Consider the following 16,213-nt stretch of genomic DNA (forward strand, 5'->3'; position numbering starts at 1 on the left):
CTGGTAAACAAAGGCTGCTCAAAAAGCCCATAACTATTTCAAAAAAATATGCTTTTCAGATTTATTATTCTGAGCAGGAACTATTCCACAAAGATTCAGGAAGAGATTCTGCCCACATGGTCAACGTACTTAAAGCAAAATCATCAGGTGACATTCTTGTAGCTTTCATGTCCTGAAAATCTCTCTCCAATCTGAAAGATCTGCAATCCTGGGTGATGGAACCTTTCCCACCTCATCTGTAGTATCCTTCAGTTGCCTAGGTAGATATTCTCTAAATACCATTTTCCCCCAAGGAAGGCTCCTTAAAGGACACCAACAAGGCTTCCTTCTTCATCATGTCTGATGAGATTTCTAATAAAAACTGCAAGGCTCATCTGAAATCTATTTGATACCTGTCCCTTTTGGGGGGATGAACTAGGAAGACCAACATTTGGCAAGTGAAATTCTGAAACCTGTAAAAACAAGTTCAATTTCAGCTTGAGTGCTGGATCACATCCAGAAGAGCACAGCCACATCCAACAGGGCAAGGGCAAGTCCAAAACGGCAGAGGCAATATGAGCTACGGAGAATCATAACAGGCAAGGCAAATCATGGTCTGTCAGGAACCCAGACAGATCACTGTGGCAGGTGCTGGATGGCTTTACTAAAGAAGAAGAAGAAGAACTGTTGTCTCAGCAGCATGTTGAGGCCTTTCAAAGCCTAGCTGGTCTTTTTCTTAAAAGGTAATTACCTAATTCTGTAGCCACTGTATCCTAGAGCACCAGTGGTCCATCTAACTCAGCACTGTCAACACTGACTGGTAACGTCTCTCCAGATTGAATTTCAAGTAGACAGCTGTTCCAGTCCAGAAGGATCTCAAGTATAAGCCAATGAAGAGTAGGAACTCCTTTCACTCTTATGCATTCACAAGCAGGAACAGTCTGCCTGTTAGCCACACCAAGACCTCTGTCTCAGGCAGCAGATTTGAATACCTTCTCTAGGCCTGCCTGCTTGATGCCATTTATTATTCTAGGAGTGCGGTAAAGTAGTCAGTGGCACTCCTACTAGGCTCTCCAGTAGCAGTGGGTCACCCAGGATTTGCTAAGAGGCATCTCATGTGAGGCGGCCCCGTAGATTACTTGCACCACGGCTGCTCTGCCATAGCAAATAGTACTTACATTTTAATAGTAGTAACCAGTCTTTAAAGTCTAACTAGTACTTACTGCCACCTCAACCTGAATATCTCACTCTAGAAGAACCCTACATTCACTAGGACCTTTTGTCAGAGCCAAGCACTGTTGAGACAGCCTTGGAGAGCCTCAGCGTTCAATTGCTACTAAGGCAACAGCAAAAGCAACAATAAAAGGGTAGTGAGAATGCCAGTGTTTGGGAGCAGTGAATGGATCAGCAATAGTTCTGCCTCAGGCAGCTGAAAATCTTGCACCATCCCTGAACACAAGTAACTTGACAGTTAATAGATCATGAAAGACTAGTGGGAATGGGGTGAGAGAAGAGAGGAGAAAGAAGGTGGCTGGACAAGATTTCCAAGGCTCCAATATACCCTTTGGAATTCCTTGACCCCTCTCTATGGTTATGATAAGGAGATTTACAAAGTTAAAGGAACACCAGACATTTTAAACATTTGCATAACATATATAAGGGCCCAGCACCCAGTTTTTATTTCAATAGAGTTTAAGTCATTTGGGTTCATTTCGGGCACATAATATGTTCAGAGCTAAGACTGTTTTGATGTTGCATAAATACTTTACAGCACTTTGGAAAGAGATAGATCAATCACCTCAATAAATGAGTCGTGGTAGTGTTGTACAGACAGGAAGTAGATGAGCAATCCCGACAGTGTTTAAACAGACAAAAAATTAGGAGACATTAACTGTGGCAATGTACAAATTAATATTGGCAAGAGCTCTGATGTTTAGCTAATCTATTTTTCATCAAACTATATTTATCAACATTTCGCAAGCACCTCTGTTTTTATTACTTATGATGTTTATGCACTTAGGACTATAGCTTCTCTGTGTCAAAACCCCTAACTGGATCAGTTGTATCCAGTTTGCTTTTTTTTTTTTGGTCAAGAGCTTCTTAAAAAGTAACTTGCCGGTAATCGGTCATTTAATGATTTTGCAACTAAGAAACTGAGGCACTAAACAGTATAGGATGATGCCATTGCATCAAAATGTATGATTCAGTAAACCAAAGTTGTGGAATCAAAAGTGGTTCCTCTGCAGAATCATGTATCCAGTTTTTGCCCCTTTAGAAACTTTAGTAATCTTTGGAGAGTTTGAAAGAGAACGACCACTAAAAATGTTATGCAAGCATTATGAGACAACAAGTTATTGTTTGAATCTATCACTGACACAATGTAAAAGCCTTGAACTTTTCTACTGCACAGAAAAATATCTGAGCCAACAGGAATGCTTTATTCCTTCCATGATGACAAGAATACATTGCCTGTGTGTGAATGTGGATGCAGCAATACAGACACACATCAAGTTTTAGGCTAAAAACCAGTTCTGCTGCAGATTCTGAACATTCCAATTATGGTACACTGGGGCTTCAGAACTGAACACAGGCAATTGTGGGTCATTCTATATATTTGCACTGTTGGTGCAGGAATACAGAGTAAAAAATACATTTGCTAAGCATCAGATGGTAAGGATGGCTTCTGCATACAAGAATGCTACTTGGCAAAGACTAAGCATTTTGGGATCCATGTTGCCAGCAAGTAGCTCAGAACAACTGGAAGCCTGCAAGTGCTCCAGAACTGTGTTTGTGATTTTACTTTGCTCTGAGCAATGACAGCATCATTGTGCTAAGTCAGGGAATACCCTTATGGAGCAAGCCAGTGCAAGCAACAGTTTGCAAATGCCCTAATTAATTTTGGAATCAGTTTCTTGTCTGATGCAGACAACACCTATTATTTCATCATAAATCCATCTCTTATGAATGAACAGGGGCCAACTGGCAAGGATATCCCATCTTAATTAAAACAATTTTTGCATTTCCTGAGAAGTACATCCTCTTCCCAGCAAGGGAAAAAGCACATTATTTAAATAAATATTTGAGTTGTGAAGACACTCCACAATGCTTGGGCTTCAGAGGTATATTATGACACTTTGCTGGTCTGCCTCAGGATATTCCAAGCCCAGACCTTCAATAAAAAGTCCTTTCAGATTCAGGATAAATCTTATATTGTGTAATGTGGTGACTAGGCAGACATTATGGGAAGCTAGTCACTAAACTGCCTTATCAAAAAATATACTACTGTATAACAGATATTAAGCAAGACTATTCCATTTCCTCAGCCTTTGGGCCTCCTTAAATTGTCACCTAGAGGCAGCCATTGCATCAGGCTATCTGACTTGTTCATCTTAAAGGTAAAGGTAAAAGGACCCCTGACCATTAGGTCCAGTCGTGACTGACTCTGGGGTTGCGGCACTCATCTCGCGTTATTGGCGGAGGGAGCCGGCGTACAGCTTCCAGGTCATTTGACCAGCATGACAAAGCCACTTCTGGCGAACCAGAGCAGCACACGGAAATGCCGTTTACCTTCCTGCTGGAGCGGTACCTATTTATCTACTTGCACTTTGGCGTGCTTTCGAACTGCTAGGTTGGCAGGAGCTGGGACCGAGCAACAGGAGCTCACCCCATCCAGGATTCAAACCGCCAACCTTCTGATTGGCAAGCCCTAGGCTCAGTGGTTTAACCCACAGTGCCACCCGTTGGTTTTAGCTGGTCCTTATTTTTTTTAAAAACCTATAACTTTAGAAACTGATGCTTGAGCTTGCTTTTCCTCCTTCCGAGAACAAGGACCACCTTACTACCGCTTTTTTAAAAGCTACTCTGTGAGCCTTTTTGGCCACAGAGTGGTGGTGGGGAATGTTTTATGTGAAATAAATGCCAAGCATGACACTTTCTATGTGTTTATATGTTTATGAGAGGAGCAGATCTCTACGTAGAGGAAGAAATCACAATGCTGCTACATTCTTCCTCTTTTTAAAAGAAAACCTGTTGGTAATATGTTTCATATCAAATCCCTCTATTATATCTAATTCAGCATTCTTAGTCAATACAAGCAGCAGTGAATAGATCACTTTGTGGGGGGGGGAGACTAAGTTGACAGAATCTCACAGCCTACAAAGATGTAATTGCCTCTAATTGCAGCATCTTGTATCACTCACTGGTTCTATTAAAGAGATGACAGGTATGTAAATCTTGTGCTGAGGAGGAGTGAAGAAATCTAGGGGAGGAAAGTGCGGATTTAAAATTATGTGCCATTTATCAATAGCAGATAAGAAGGGAAGCTGAGCTACTGTATAGTGTTCCGCCAGCCAGAGTGACCTAACAGCTGAAGAAGTTATGCTGCCTCTCAAATTTACTGGGGACAACATTCTATTTATAAATAGACACACCACCAGTCGGGATCCCTTAGAAAGAAAAGGAAAGATGAGCTCACAAGGGTTTTGACTAGGTGCTGCCTGCCTTTAAAAAAAATTTAAAAAGACAAGAGGACTCCCCCTCTTGTTGGTCTTTCCAAATATTCCTGAACTTCATGTTTAAAAAGAGGAACATCACTCTTCAAATATCCCAAAGCTGAACACATACATATATAAGAATGAAAAACCAAAACAACTTTGTAATTCACTTGTAGGGTAAACAAGAGCTTTGCTGCAGCATCATTGCACATAGTAATGCAGGGTGGGGAAAGGCAGAGAGAGAGACTGGGCCAAGCAGACATTTGCAAGCAGGTTGGGCTGCTTAGAAACATGCTGGATTTTGAACAGCAGTGGGAAGAGGCTGGGGACAGCCAGCAAAAGTGCTCCAGGCACTTTGCTTTGTCCAACCACTTGGAGTCAAAGGATGAAAATATTTAAATAGTGCTACTTCAGTGTACAAAAGAGTCTTTCATCCCAACAGTTCATCTCCTTGACAAAAATCCTGGGGCTGGCTGGAGGTTTTGACCAACTCCTTTTAGCACAAAATACTGAATTTCTATTAATTATCATTTAAGGAAGGTAAAACAAGGAACTGAGATTCAGAAATTCTTTTAGTTCTCCTTCTCGCTTCCCTTCTGCAAAACTTCTGCGCCTGGGTTGTGTACACCAAGACAAAAGGCCGTTAAGTAACTTGCCAAAGGAAACAAAGAATTTGCCACAGAGCCAGCTCCAGAATGACTCTGCAGCTCTTGGGCTCCATCCAGTACTCAAAGTGCCTCACAACATCTTAAACCATATTGCTCTTGGGTTTGATATTTAAGCATTTCACTATGTTATAAGCCACACAATAATTGTAACTTTTTAGCGTTTTTGTATTGCTTTAAAAAACTGCTAAATGACCAGAACTTTTAAAGTTTCAACATATGTGATGGCCAAAATCTGTCTGATGACTAAAGCAATATACAGTAATCACTTGTTGCTTTTACTACTTGGGAGAGCCACCTACTGGGTTATAAGAGACAGGGATGCAGTTCTACAAACCACTTCCTCAAACACACAGTCTTGGATGAAAAATAAGCTACTTACTGCCTTCACTTTGGCTGTCTTTGTTCGAGTTATAGACCTAGAAAGTAAAGAAGAAAGCATTTAAACTTTTGCAATATTTGTACCCTAGATATACCCTAATATAGTACCAAACACTCATCAAAAAATCACCTATGCAGCATGCCTAGAAAAGTCTTGCAACCAGAAGTATGGATTGTTATCTCCCATTTAGACAAGAAATATAGAGAGATTAAAAGGGGGATGTCTCTTATACCACTTTACAACAAAACATAATTAAATGGCAACTGTAGCGATGAATTAACATAAACAATCCACACTGTTTACATAAAACAAAACTTGCAGCTATTAGGAAAAGCGGTGAAAAGTGGTTTGGTGAATGCAGTATGGTGTGTAGGATGACATTATGAACAGTGGACTTTTCCCACATTGATGGGGGGAACAATCTTTAACCGCGGCTCCTCAAATAGGCTGCTGATTTAGGGCTTACTTACCAATAACACATAATGAAATTAACAGACTGGGTACTAGAAAAAATTATTCAGCATCTGGCTCATTAAGTGAATAAAGACTGTCCCTTTTTTGAGCCACAGCAGTTGCCTATGAAGATGCTGGACACAGCAAACCAGTAGGAAAAATACTATTTCCAAATGTTTGCAGTGGTGTGTTAAACTAGTGCACGGGCATGAGGTGGGACACTCCAGAGATTTCAACAGCTCTCTCTAAATATGGATGAGAGAAAAAACTGAGTCACCCAAGATGGAATCTAAGCCCAGGAAGTAATCACAGGAACTAGCCTTTGGTGAAAAATAAATGTAAGGCTAATTGCTTTTGTTCTAAGAATTCTAAGCGTGCAGTTGCAGTTATATTTTCGAGTGCCGCAAGTTTCCAAAAAACATGAATAAAGTAGGTCCCTTGAGAAGCATCATTCCTAATGAAACTAGGAGCACATGGCAAGTGCCACTAGACCACATGCAGCACCCTGAAAGCCATCTTTCCCATCTGAACAGTTTGATGTGGCTATTTCGACCACAATCACATTTTATGGCTCAGAGCACTAAAAAAACCCACAAGGCCTATAAAAGTTCAGCTGCCTCTCAGAGTGAACAGCAGTGTTTTTCAAGTTACAACATTTCGCCATCACAAAGGCACTTTTGCAAAGCAAGAATGCCACCACAGTTAACTTTGCCAATGGTTAAGCTATTTTTGCTGGTTAATTGCTCTCATTGGTTATAGGAACCTAGCTCTGTATTCTGCCCTATAAAATTGCAGCATGGTGTTAATAAGTCTAAAGCAAAACTGCCAGGTTACTGCAGAGAATTAAAAAAAACTACAAGTATGGATACATTCAATATGTGGCCAGGACTATCCAAAGCCCTAACAAGATTATCAGCCCTCAACTCTACCATCACAAATATAGACAATCATTCACACTCACAATTCTACAGACGTGAAAACATGAATTCACAACACACACACACACACCAAAGATCTGTCTCCCTCACATGTTTTCCTCTGAACCCATGGCAAAACTAAGAGAGGGGGAATCTGCACCTCCCTGCTGTGAGGACAGTGTTTATATATTTTTTTGGTACTTCTTCTTTGCTCATTGTTTACTTTTACCATCCCTCACCATCTTAGAGGTTCAAAAGAAAACTGACCTGTACAATACACAGGTATGCCTAAACCAGTCTCCCAATTGACTCAGAGATAAGATACAAGGCTAGGGAAATAATTTTTGCAGACTGTGAGTGTAGTGTAGGTTAATTTCCTCCCCCCAAACAGGAAGAGTCATAGCTCAGTGTTGGGAGTACATTTTTTACATGCAAGAGGACCCCACTTCAATCCTTGTCATCTCCAGGGAGGGCTAGGATAACCATTGCCAGGGCTGGCTCAAGACCTTTTGAAGTTTGAGGCAAGATGTGCCACCGATGCTTTCTGCTCACCTCATTGGTGTGCCAGCCATGCTAGGGCAGCAAGCTAGCTAGGGGTTGCAGGGCAGACCACAGGGCATACCATTCCAGCCACTTTCCACCCCTCTAAATTTGCCACCTGAGGCAGTTGCCTCACTCTGCCTCATGGCAGGGCTGACACTGTTCACTGCCAGTCAGAGTAGCATAGAAAATACTAAGCTAGATGGACCATTGGTCTGGACAATAGTTTTTCTGGGTTACTCAAGGGTACACAGTACAAGAAACTTTTCTTCTAGAAGAAAAGCACTGGGTCTGGTTCACCAGAAGGCAGATTCCTATGTTCTTATACTTTAGTGACATTACATTTTTATCCCAACCTTCCTCAAAGGAGTTCAGAATGACAAATAATATTCCATGATAGTGACAGTTCAGAGGGGTGACTGGCATGCTGGGCTCCCCAAACCTAGGCAGTCATTTTTCTAACTTCTACAAACTTGCTCAAACGACTTACTAAATCAGGTTGTGCTTTTACAAGTCAGCTATTACACATCAAGAACATTTATACCAAGGATGTAGAAGAACTCCAATTCCCATTCCCCCCCAGCTAGCACAGCCTGTGGGGCAGATGTCCATCTTACAGCTTAACACAAGTTCCCACAAAAATAATATTAGCTATTTGTTGCACCTGGGGAGAACAGAGTTCATACTGTTCTGTTCTTTTTAGTTACATTTTTCTTTTTATTGTCCATATGAGCAAAACCAAAAAGGTTAAGTATTTTTAATATAACCTTTTTAATATCTGTGTATGCATGTGTGTTAAAAAGAATGTAAGATTTGCTTTTCCAGATTTTTAGCTTTTAGTACTTCATGAAGTTTGAAATTATATACAGTTGGAATATGTGGTGAAATTCAACTTTTAATATCTAGATATGGGACTATTTCTACTGTCAACCAACCTTTTTGAAACAAGAAATATACTCAGACAAAAGATATCTATTCCTGCCTTTGAAGCCCAATCTCAGAACACTAGCAAAATATTTAGCTTTGAATAATCATAATGCAATACAAAAAAAAGACTACAGATTCCTTTTCAAAGAAGGCAGAAAGAAATTACTTGTTCAGCTTTGCAAAGCTGGTGGAATGACACAGTAGGAAATAGAAACGGCTGCTGTCAGCAAAAGCATTTTCTTCCAAGGCATAACATTTATATTGTTAAGCATTCTCCACCAACCTAAGCGGTGAGAAGTCCAAGAATAGCACTACACAGTTTAGTTTTCTTTGGAAGAGAGCACACTGGAGACTTAGTGTGTCTCTGTAATATTTGTTTTATTTACAAACATACCAGCAGAACATAGCAGAAGCTGGTCCTGCCTCAGATTCCAAAAGACAGCAACTGCTTGAACCATCACTCCTTCCTCTCATTCCGCCACAAGCTGCTCCACAGACCAGCTGAGCTCCAGTTCAAAAAGCTCCCAGATCTCTTGCCCCATTTTAATTCCTGTGCCCCTGGCTAGCTCAAGGGTGCCACCTTCAAAAGGCAGAGGCACAACGTCCAATCTATTAGCTCCTATTCATCATTCACACCTGACTATTAGCAAACCTTACACAGTTTGGTCATTTAAAACAACTATTATATGAACTCTGTCAAAACTAGCAAAGAATTAAACAGAATTATTAATTGATTGGAAGTTCAGGGCCTACAATGGTCTGCTGCTGAGGCACCGATCAGCTCCACATCTCAGCTTTTTTTTTACAGATGCTTCCAGAGCAAGCAGGGAATCCTATACTAGCTTTGTTCATTTCATTTCAGATAAAATGAAGTGCCGCAAAACTTCATCTAGCTTTTCTACCTTACATTGAACCAATTTCTAGGACCCTTACATACTCTCTAAGGGAGCTATAGTGGTGGTGAGGAGGACTCAAAATTGAAAAGCAAAGTGGAAAACAAGAGCTAATAGGAAGACTAAATGCTCCTGGAAGAAACAGTCATTATTTACAAAATACCAGAGTTTAACATCAATTGTCCTTTAGTTCACAAATCTACCAACAGCTCCAATCTGCTATACGAGAGACACACTTCCGCTCCAATTACTGTATCCAAGCTAATGAAGCAGAAAACAGAAAGTGAGACGATACTTCTATTTCCAGCTATGAACTGCAAAAGCCTTGTGAACTTGCAAGCTGACCCTATGTTGATGTTTGCCACAATTGCATGTGCCTGAAAGAGAAGATGGTTGGTCTATATATAGAATGTCCTCTTCCCAATCGATAGAAAACAGGCAGCTTTAGTCTATGTGTCACCCTGAAGGGGCTGACTGATGTTCTTAAGGACCAAGGGACTGATCCTCTATTTTTCATGGGTTTACAGAACCCTTGCTTACAGGCTGCACCACCAGCAATGGACAGGGGAAGACAGCCCAAAGTCACACTATGACTTCTGTTCAAAAAGCAAAGGATAGCTGTCTATGAAAGTGAGGGAACAAAAGAGAGGTCACCACAACACCCGCCCCCCCATCCTCTGAACATGATGAAAGAATGTGTAAGGAGCATCGTGGACCCATGCTGGTTGATGCCATCCATGCATACATCCTGCCATTGCCTATGAAGAGCGGGGTTCACAAATTCAGCAGGTCTAATCAGGCTCCCCTCTCATGTAGAGGAACCCAAATGCATACATTAGTAAGTGTCCGTAGGGCAGTGCTATTCTGCACACGCATCCTTTCTACATGTGTTGCAGAGGGCCATTTGGATCTGGCCACTGGTATGCTGCTTTGCCAATATTAGATGTGTGCTGGAAAGACGTGGACAGAGATGAAGACTGTGACACAAGCAGGGAGGGGACCATGTGCTATTCTGGGAATTCAGCCCCCCCCCCAATGGCAAAACCCATTTTTTTTGGAGGGCCCAAACCCAGGGAAGTGACTGGATATTTATCCAAAACACGAGAGGCTATTAAAAACAAATTCTAGCCATTTCCCAGAAGATCTGAAGAGGCTCTGTGGAGCTCTTCTCTGAAAAGCTTGATCCTGTTTTCCCATACACCTTTATTGCCATGCTGGCTGGAGCTCATGTGAGTTGTAGTCTAAAACATCTGGACGGCACCAGGTAGGGGGTGGGAGAGGTAGTAAGAACAGGGTCTGTCTGCAAAGTTTCCTCTCTCACATAGCAGGTGAGAAATGCAAATCTTTCAGGAGATACTTTACAGGGAGCATTTCCCAACTCCACTCCACTGCCAGTGCAGCTTAGCCCTGAAAGTGTTCTCTGGTATCTCTCTAAGGAACAGAGCAAGATGGATCGAAATTGCATTTAGAACAGCATCTAAAAAACTTGGAAGACAAAAAGGGTTTTAAGAGTGTAACATACTACAATGAATTATTTCGTGCTTTCTCTCTCTGATGATGATGACAGAAGACCAACTTGGCTCCTACCCAAAGCGTTTTATAGGAATGTTGCTTTTCTAGCATGTTTAACTGTCTGAGCTGAGAAACAGACATCTTTGCGGGGGGGGGGGGTATCAATCATCTAACAGGTCTAAAACTGAGGCCATTACTAATTTTACTACTCTTCCCTTTTCTTCTTTCAAATAAATCCTCAACCAGGTTAGGATGAGCAAGGCATGCATAAATAGACAGATGGTATCGTTAAATAGCACAAAGTGGGAATTCCTTTAACGAGTTTATAAACACTGGAAACAAGTACATTTTACACCAGTGCTGCAGAAAGTGATTTGATCTTTATAGGCCAAATAGTTTTCTAGACTATGAAGGCAATGGTATATTTATCAGGATATAAATCAGGTAGTTGCTCAAGGAAATCAAAATGTTTGGCCACAGATTTATATTACAAGTTCCATTGCTGGCATATTGTCGCATTATTTTAAGGAATGGAAACTCTGTGGAGATAATCACTGGAAATGTTTTGTTTAGATGGAGTTAGAAGAGCCCTTTGCCTTTGGCAGCACAAATAAATAAATAAAATACACTGAAGTCAGCCCATGAGCAAACCCCCACTATCAGAGAGTTGATTTTTATATCTGACACCCAGACAGACTTGGCACTCTGCCAGAAAAAGGCAGCCAACCTTGGATGGCAGCCCAGCAGAAGGATGCTGGCACAACACAGAGCAGTGAAGGTGCAAGTCCAAAATAGCAACTCTCCTTTTCTGAATGCAAGACACCTGGCAACCTTGGTGAAATCATTCCTAAACTGCTGGCTTCATCTTATCAGCTCTGTTTTCGTCTTGTCTGCAGGCCAAGTTTATATGTTCCAGGCCAGACTCTCTACCTCCCACCACCACCACTACCACCAAGGCCAGCCTTTGCTATTTGGCAGCTTAATTTTGTAGCCACAACAAAAGAGTTTTCTGAGCCAGATGCATCTATTACTAGGAAGAAAGTCTCCTATTTCCAGAGAAGTCCAGTCACAACTCCCACCCTAATATCAGCCACACCCACACCAAGGAGAAAAACAAAACAGGGCATCGATTCTAACGTAGGGAGCTTGGAAAGCAAACTGATTTTAATGTGGGATTGTCCGAGAAATATCTGCTCAGTCCTGTAATCACCTGCAGAAATCCAAATAAGAAAGCAGTCCAGCACTTCTAGATTCTATTCCTATGTTTCACTTCAGCTTCAGTATAACCCACATTGTCTGGTTATCCAAAATACAAGCATCCTCAACCAGATGTCAAGCTTGGGTGTTGCATTTGAGGTCATCTAAAATGGCAAGCAGCCACCATGGATCAAAGTCAAGCACCAGAAAGTCTCTGATGCAAACGTGGTGGCAGCAGCAGATACCACCACTGACCTAGGAAACACATCCGGTCCTGGGTGAAGTGAGTGATGGGTGGCAGCGGTGGTGTATGATGGTGGCAACGCACAACAGCATCAGATTGGGGACCAGGCTGGAACCAGGTTCAGGCCATTGCAAAGGACCTCTAAACTCAGATGCCACATCCGAAGTGGAGAGAGTCTATGTGCATTGAGCTGCTACCTGCGCAGCCAAATGAAATGAACACATGAAGGAGGAAGGGCCAGGAAATAACATTGAGCATGGCCCCCCTTTCCCCAATTCAAGTGTACAGTTCTATATTTTCATCAGAAATCTCAATGGTTATTTTTAAACAAAATATATAAGGCAGAACCATTTAAATATCTTTTGGGGAAGTTGGTGCCTGTTTGAATGCATGGCAAGGGTAGCGTAATAAAGGAAAATAGTTCTCTTTATTATTATTCAGTCATCAACTTAGTATCTGGAGACAGGCCAGAAATAAATAAGACACACGGTGCATTGTTGACTCCCCAGATAATACAGACAGTGCTCTCTTCTTGCTATTCGTCATCCCACAAGAACTTCAGAGTTGTGCTAAGGTTTCCTTCCAAGTCTGACTCCACCCTTCCCTGCTAAAAAACGAGACAGTATCACTAAGTTAGGAACCAAAAGCCACACGCCATTAGCTGCAAAGGCACCCCCACCAGTATTCAAGAAAGCATCTTCAGATAAATTGGCCTTGGCTTCAAAATGAAAGCAGACAGTTATTCCAGTAATAACATCATATCTGAAACAGATACAAATGCGAAGAATTCTAGTACGCTGCATTACCTTCATCTTTCAGCACCTGCACCACTGGGGGAAACGCAAGTGCAGTTTTCCCTCTGTGCACAGGTCTGAGTTATGTGCCACTCCAAAAGGGGAGATAAGAAGAACCCAGTGCACATTGGGAAGTAGATCTGTCGAAAAACATGTGCATGGCCAATACAAACTATCATGACTAGGGAACCCTAGACAGAAAGAATGAAGGTGTATCCACCACCCAGTGAATTTCTTGATGCATGTGTGAATACTTCCAAGAATTCTGTGTCACTGTACTTGGTGTTTCCACAGCCAGAACTGGCTGGCTGCAAGCATTTTTAGGGCATGGAAACCTTAGAGTTAAATAAAGTCCCTTCGCATAGAAATTCAGTAGGTCAGCTTAAAAAAACAAAACAAACCTTTTTGGAAGTTTATCATGACTTTGGTGCTTGGAGGAAAATGCTTGTTTTAATGTGAAGCTGTCTGCTTTTATGTTTTAAGGGTTGAGGATTTCTTTTCTAAGCGTTAGATATTATATTTATTGTAGTGCTTTATGTTATCTTTCAAGCTGTGCCAAGGGATTGAACCCTGAGGCAGCACAGAAATCCCAAAGCTACCAGCAGATAAGAATAAATGAGCTCAATTTGTCTTAACGCATTTATCCTTGCACATTACCTGAAATTGCGTCAGACTGCGGGGTAGGGTGGGGATGAGCAGTGAACATCTGTATACTGTATTCCAGGGGTCAGTAAACTTTTTCAGTGGGGGGCCTGTCCACTGTCCCTCAGACCTTGTGGGACGGACTATATTTTGAAAAAAAATACAAACGAATTCCTATGCCCCACAAATAACTCAGAGATGCATTTTAAATAAAAGGACACATTCTACTCATGTAAAAACACCAGGCAGGCCCCACAAATAACCCAGAGATGCATTTTAAATAAAAGGACACATTCTACTCATGTAAAATCATGCTCATTCCCAGACCGTCCGCGGGCCAGATTTAGAAGGCGATTGGGCCATATCCCGCCCCCGGGCCTTAGTTTGGGAACCCCTGCTGTATTCTAAAGCATTGGATGAGGAAAGCATGTATTTGGGTTTTTTTGCGGCAGGTTCAAGTGGGAAATATTAGATGGCACAAGGCTTAAATTTAAAAGAAAGAAAAAATTAATGAACGAATGAAAGAGAGAGAGAGAGAGAGAGAGAGAGAGAGAGAGAGAGAGAGAGAGAGAGAGAGAGAGGAGTGTGTGTGTGTGTGTGTTTCAAGGCAATTAACATAAGAGCCCCACTGGATAAAGCCAATGGCCCATTTAGTCCAACATCCTGTTCTCACAGCTGCTAACCAAATGCCTGTGGGAAGCCCACAAGGAGGACTTGAGGGCAGCAACACTCTTCCCACATGTGATTCCTAGAAACTGGCATCGGGAGGCATACCACTGCTGATATGGAGGTAGTGCACAGCCATCGTGGCCAATAGTCATTGATAGCCTGATTCTCCATGAATTTGTCTAAGCTCCTTTTAAAGGCATCCAAAGTTGGTGCCAATGACCACATCTTCTATTTTCCTACAATTTCAGTGCAGCCCGATTATGAGAGGCAAATGAAATACCGGCCGGGGGGGGGGGGATCAGATGGCAGAGCCAGATGTTGTTTACTAATTTACCATGCACAGAATGAGGTACCCATCATTGTGACCTCCTTTTCCAGCAGAGCTGTCAAAATGCAAACCCAACACACAATGCTGTTTATATTTGCACTGTCAGCAAATAAGGTGTTCCAGATCTAACCAGCCTATAAGCAAGCTGAAGCACCTGTGCAGGCTGAATCTGAAGTTCAAGCAAAGTTCAGTGGGTTTTTTGGGCCAGACAAGCTAAATTAAACAAATAGAAAGGGAAGAAAAACCACAACAATAGAGAGGAAGGAAAACAGTGATTTGGAGCACTGAACAGGAATGAGTATGAGCGCTCTCTCTCTCTCTCTCTCTCTCTCTCTCTCTCTCTCTCTCTCTCTCTCTCTCTCTCTCTCTCTCTCTCTCTTTTAAAGTGAGTGAGAGAAAATACTGTGAAAAGGAACAGAAATTCCAGTTGGAGGGAGGGAGCAACTAATTCAAAAAAGGCAGATTAGTTCCAACAGGAAAAAGCTCACCAACTTCATACAAGAAGATGTAAATCTACAAAAGCTTCTTCCTTTACCTCTTACAAAAACAAACTCCAAAGCCAAAGTGTTTGGAAGAGAATAGAGAGGAACGAACAATGACAAATCACAGAAGGACAGCAATTAATAATGACGGTGAAGGCTGTGAGCGCTGTCTCACTTGCGCCAGACACAAGAAACCCCGTTCACTAGAGACTTTGCCAAAAGCAACCCATGCAAAGCTAGCAAGTTCCAAAAGGAGAAGGTCAGAAGGAAAGACCAAGATGTAAAAGGTTTATGCACGCTTAAGGCTTGGAAACGTTCAGATGCTGCTTCACAATTCTTTGCACCTCGGTTACTTATTAAAAATTACTGTGCCTGAGTTATTTACTTAAACTCACAAATATGATATGTTAGAGAAGGGAGGCAAGCAAACCAAGTCATTCTTGGGGAAATGGGACCTTTTAAAAATAAAAAATAAAAATCCACTGCTGAGATGATTGAAAACACAATGCAATGCAACCCTATTCTATTCCAGTTGCATCTGAGTGATGGCATACTATTGGGAGATAATTTGAATTAAAATATTTAGCATTAATATCATACTGCTAGAAGTGACATAATTAAGCTCTTGTTGTTTGATCAGACAAAAATGTCATATTTGTCAATTTTTATTTTATTTTTCTTGCTCAGTTACATTATTGTCATTGTGTGGGGAAGTATTGCTTCTGTTTCTTATTATGTTGCGTATTTTTGTGTTTCTATATTGTAAACCGCCCTGTGATGCTCAGCTGACATAAATAATAGCAATAAATAATCGCTGTTTATCCTAACTATAATCTATTTTTGCAAGGGGATTTATATAGATGAAATATTATTTTGCAAATTGTTGTGGATCTTTTGTTATCCCCTGAAATAAATCTTAAAAAATACTCTGTCTGCATATGTGCAAGCACAAGCTTATACATAAGTTATTTTTAGAACATTTTCACACTGTGTGTATATACTGAAAAGGTCAATTTGGAATTTCACTCTGCAGTGATTTATTGGAAACCCTCTTTGGTTTCTCCTGGCCAGTGAGGAACTGTGACAAGGGTGCTGG

At 41.4% G+C, this 16,213-nt stretch overlaps 1 protein-coding gene across 4 annotated transcripts in view; it reads right to left on the reverse strand.

Moving 5' to 3' along the window:
* The window catches only part of ARHGAP26 (Rho GTPase activating protein 26), a 212,389-nt gene that overhangs the window by 96,444 nt on the left and 99,732 nt on the right, over positions 1-16,213 (reverse strand). For all 4 annotated transcript variants that reach the window (XM_035105360.3, XM_088663139.1, XM_088663141.1 and 1 more), the window contains exon 12: positions 5,520-5,556. In XM_035105360.3, coding sequence (XP_034961251.1) covers positions 5,520-5,556 — 37 coding nt within the window. The remainder of the gene's footprint in view (positions 1-5,519; positions 5,557-16,213) is intronic.

The sequence above is a fragment of the Zootoca vivipara genome, chromosome 2, assembly GCF_965207765.1.
Source record: "Zootoca vivipara chromosome 2, rZooViv2.hap1.1, whole genome shotgun sequence".
Classification (NCBI taxonomy): Eukaryota; Metazoa; Chordata; class Lepidosauria; order Squamata; family Lacertidae; genus Zootoca; species Zootoca vivipara.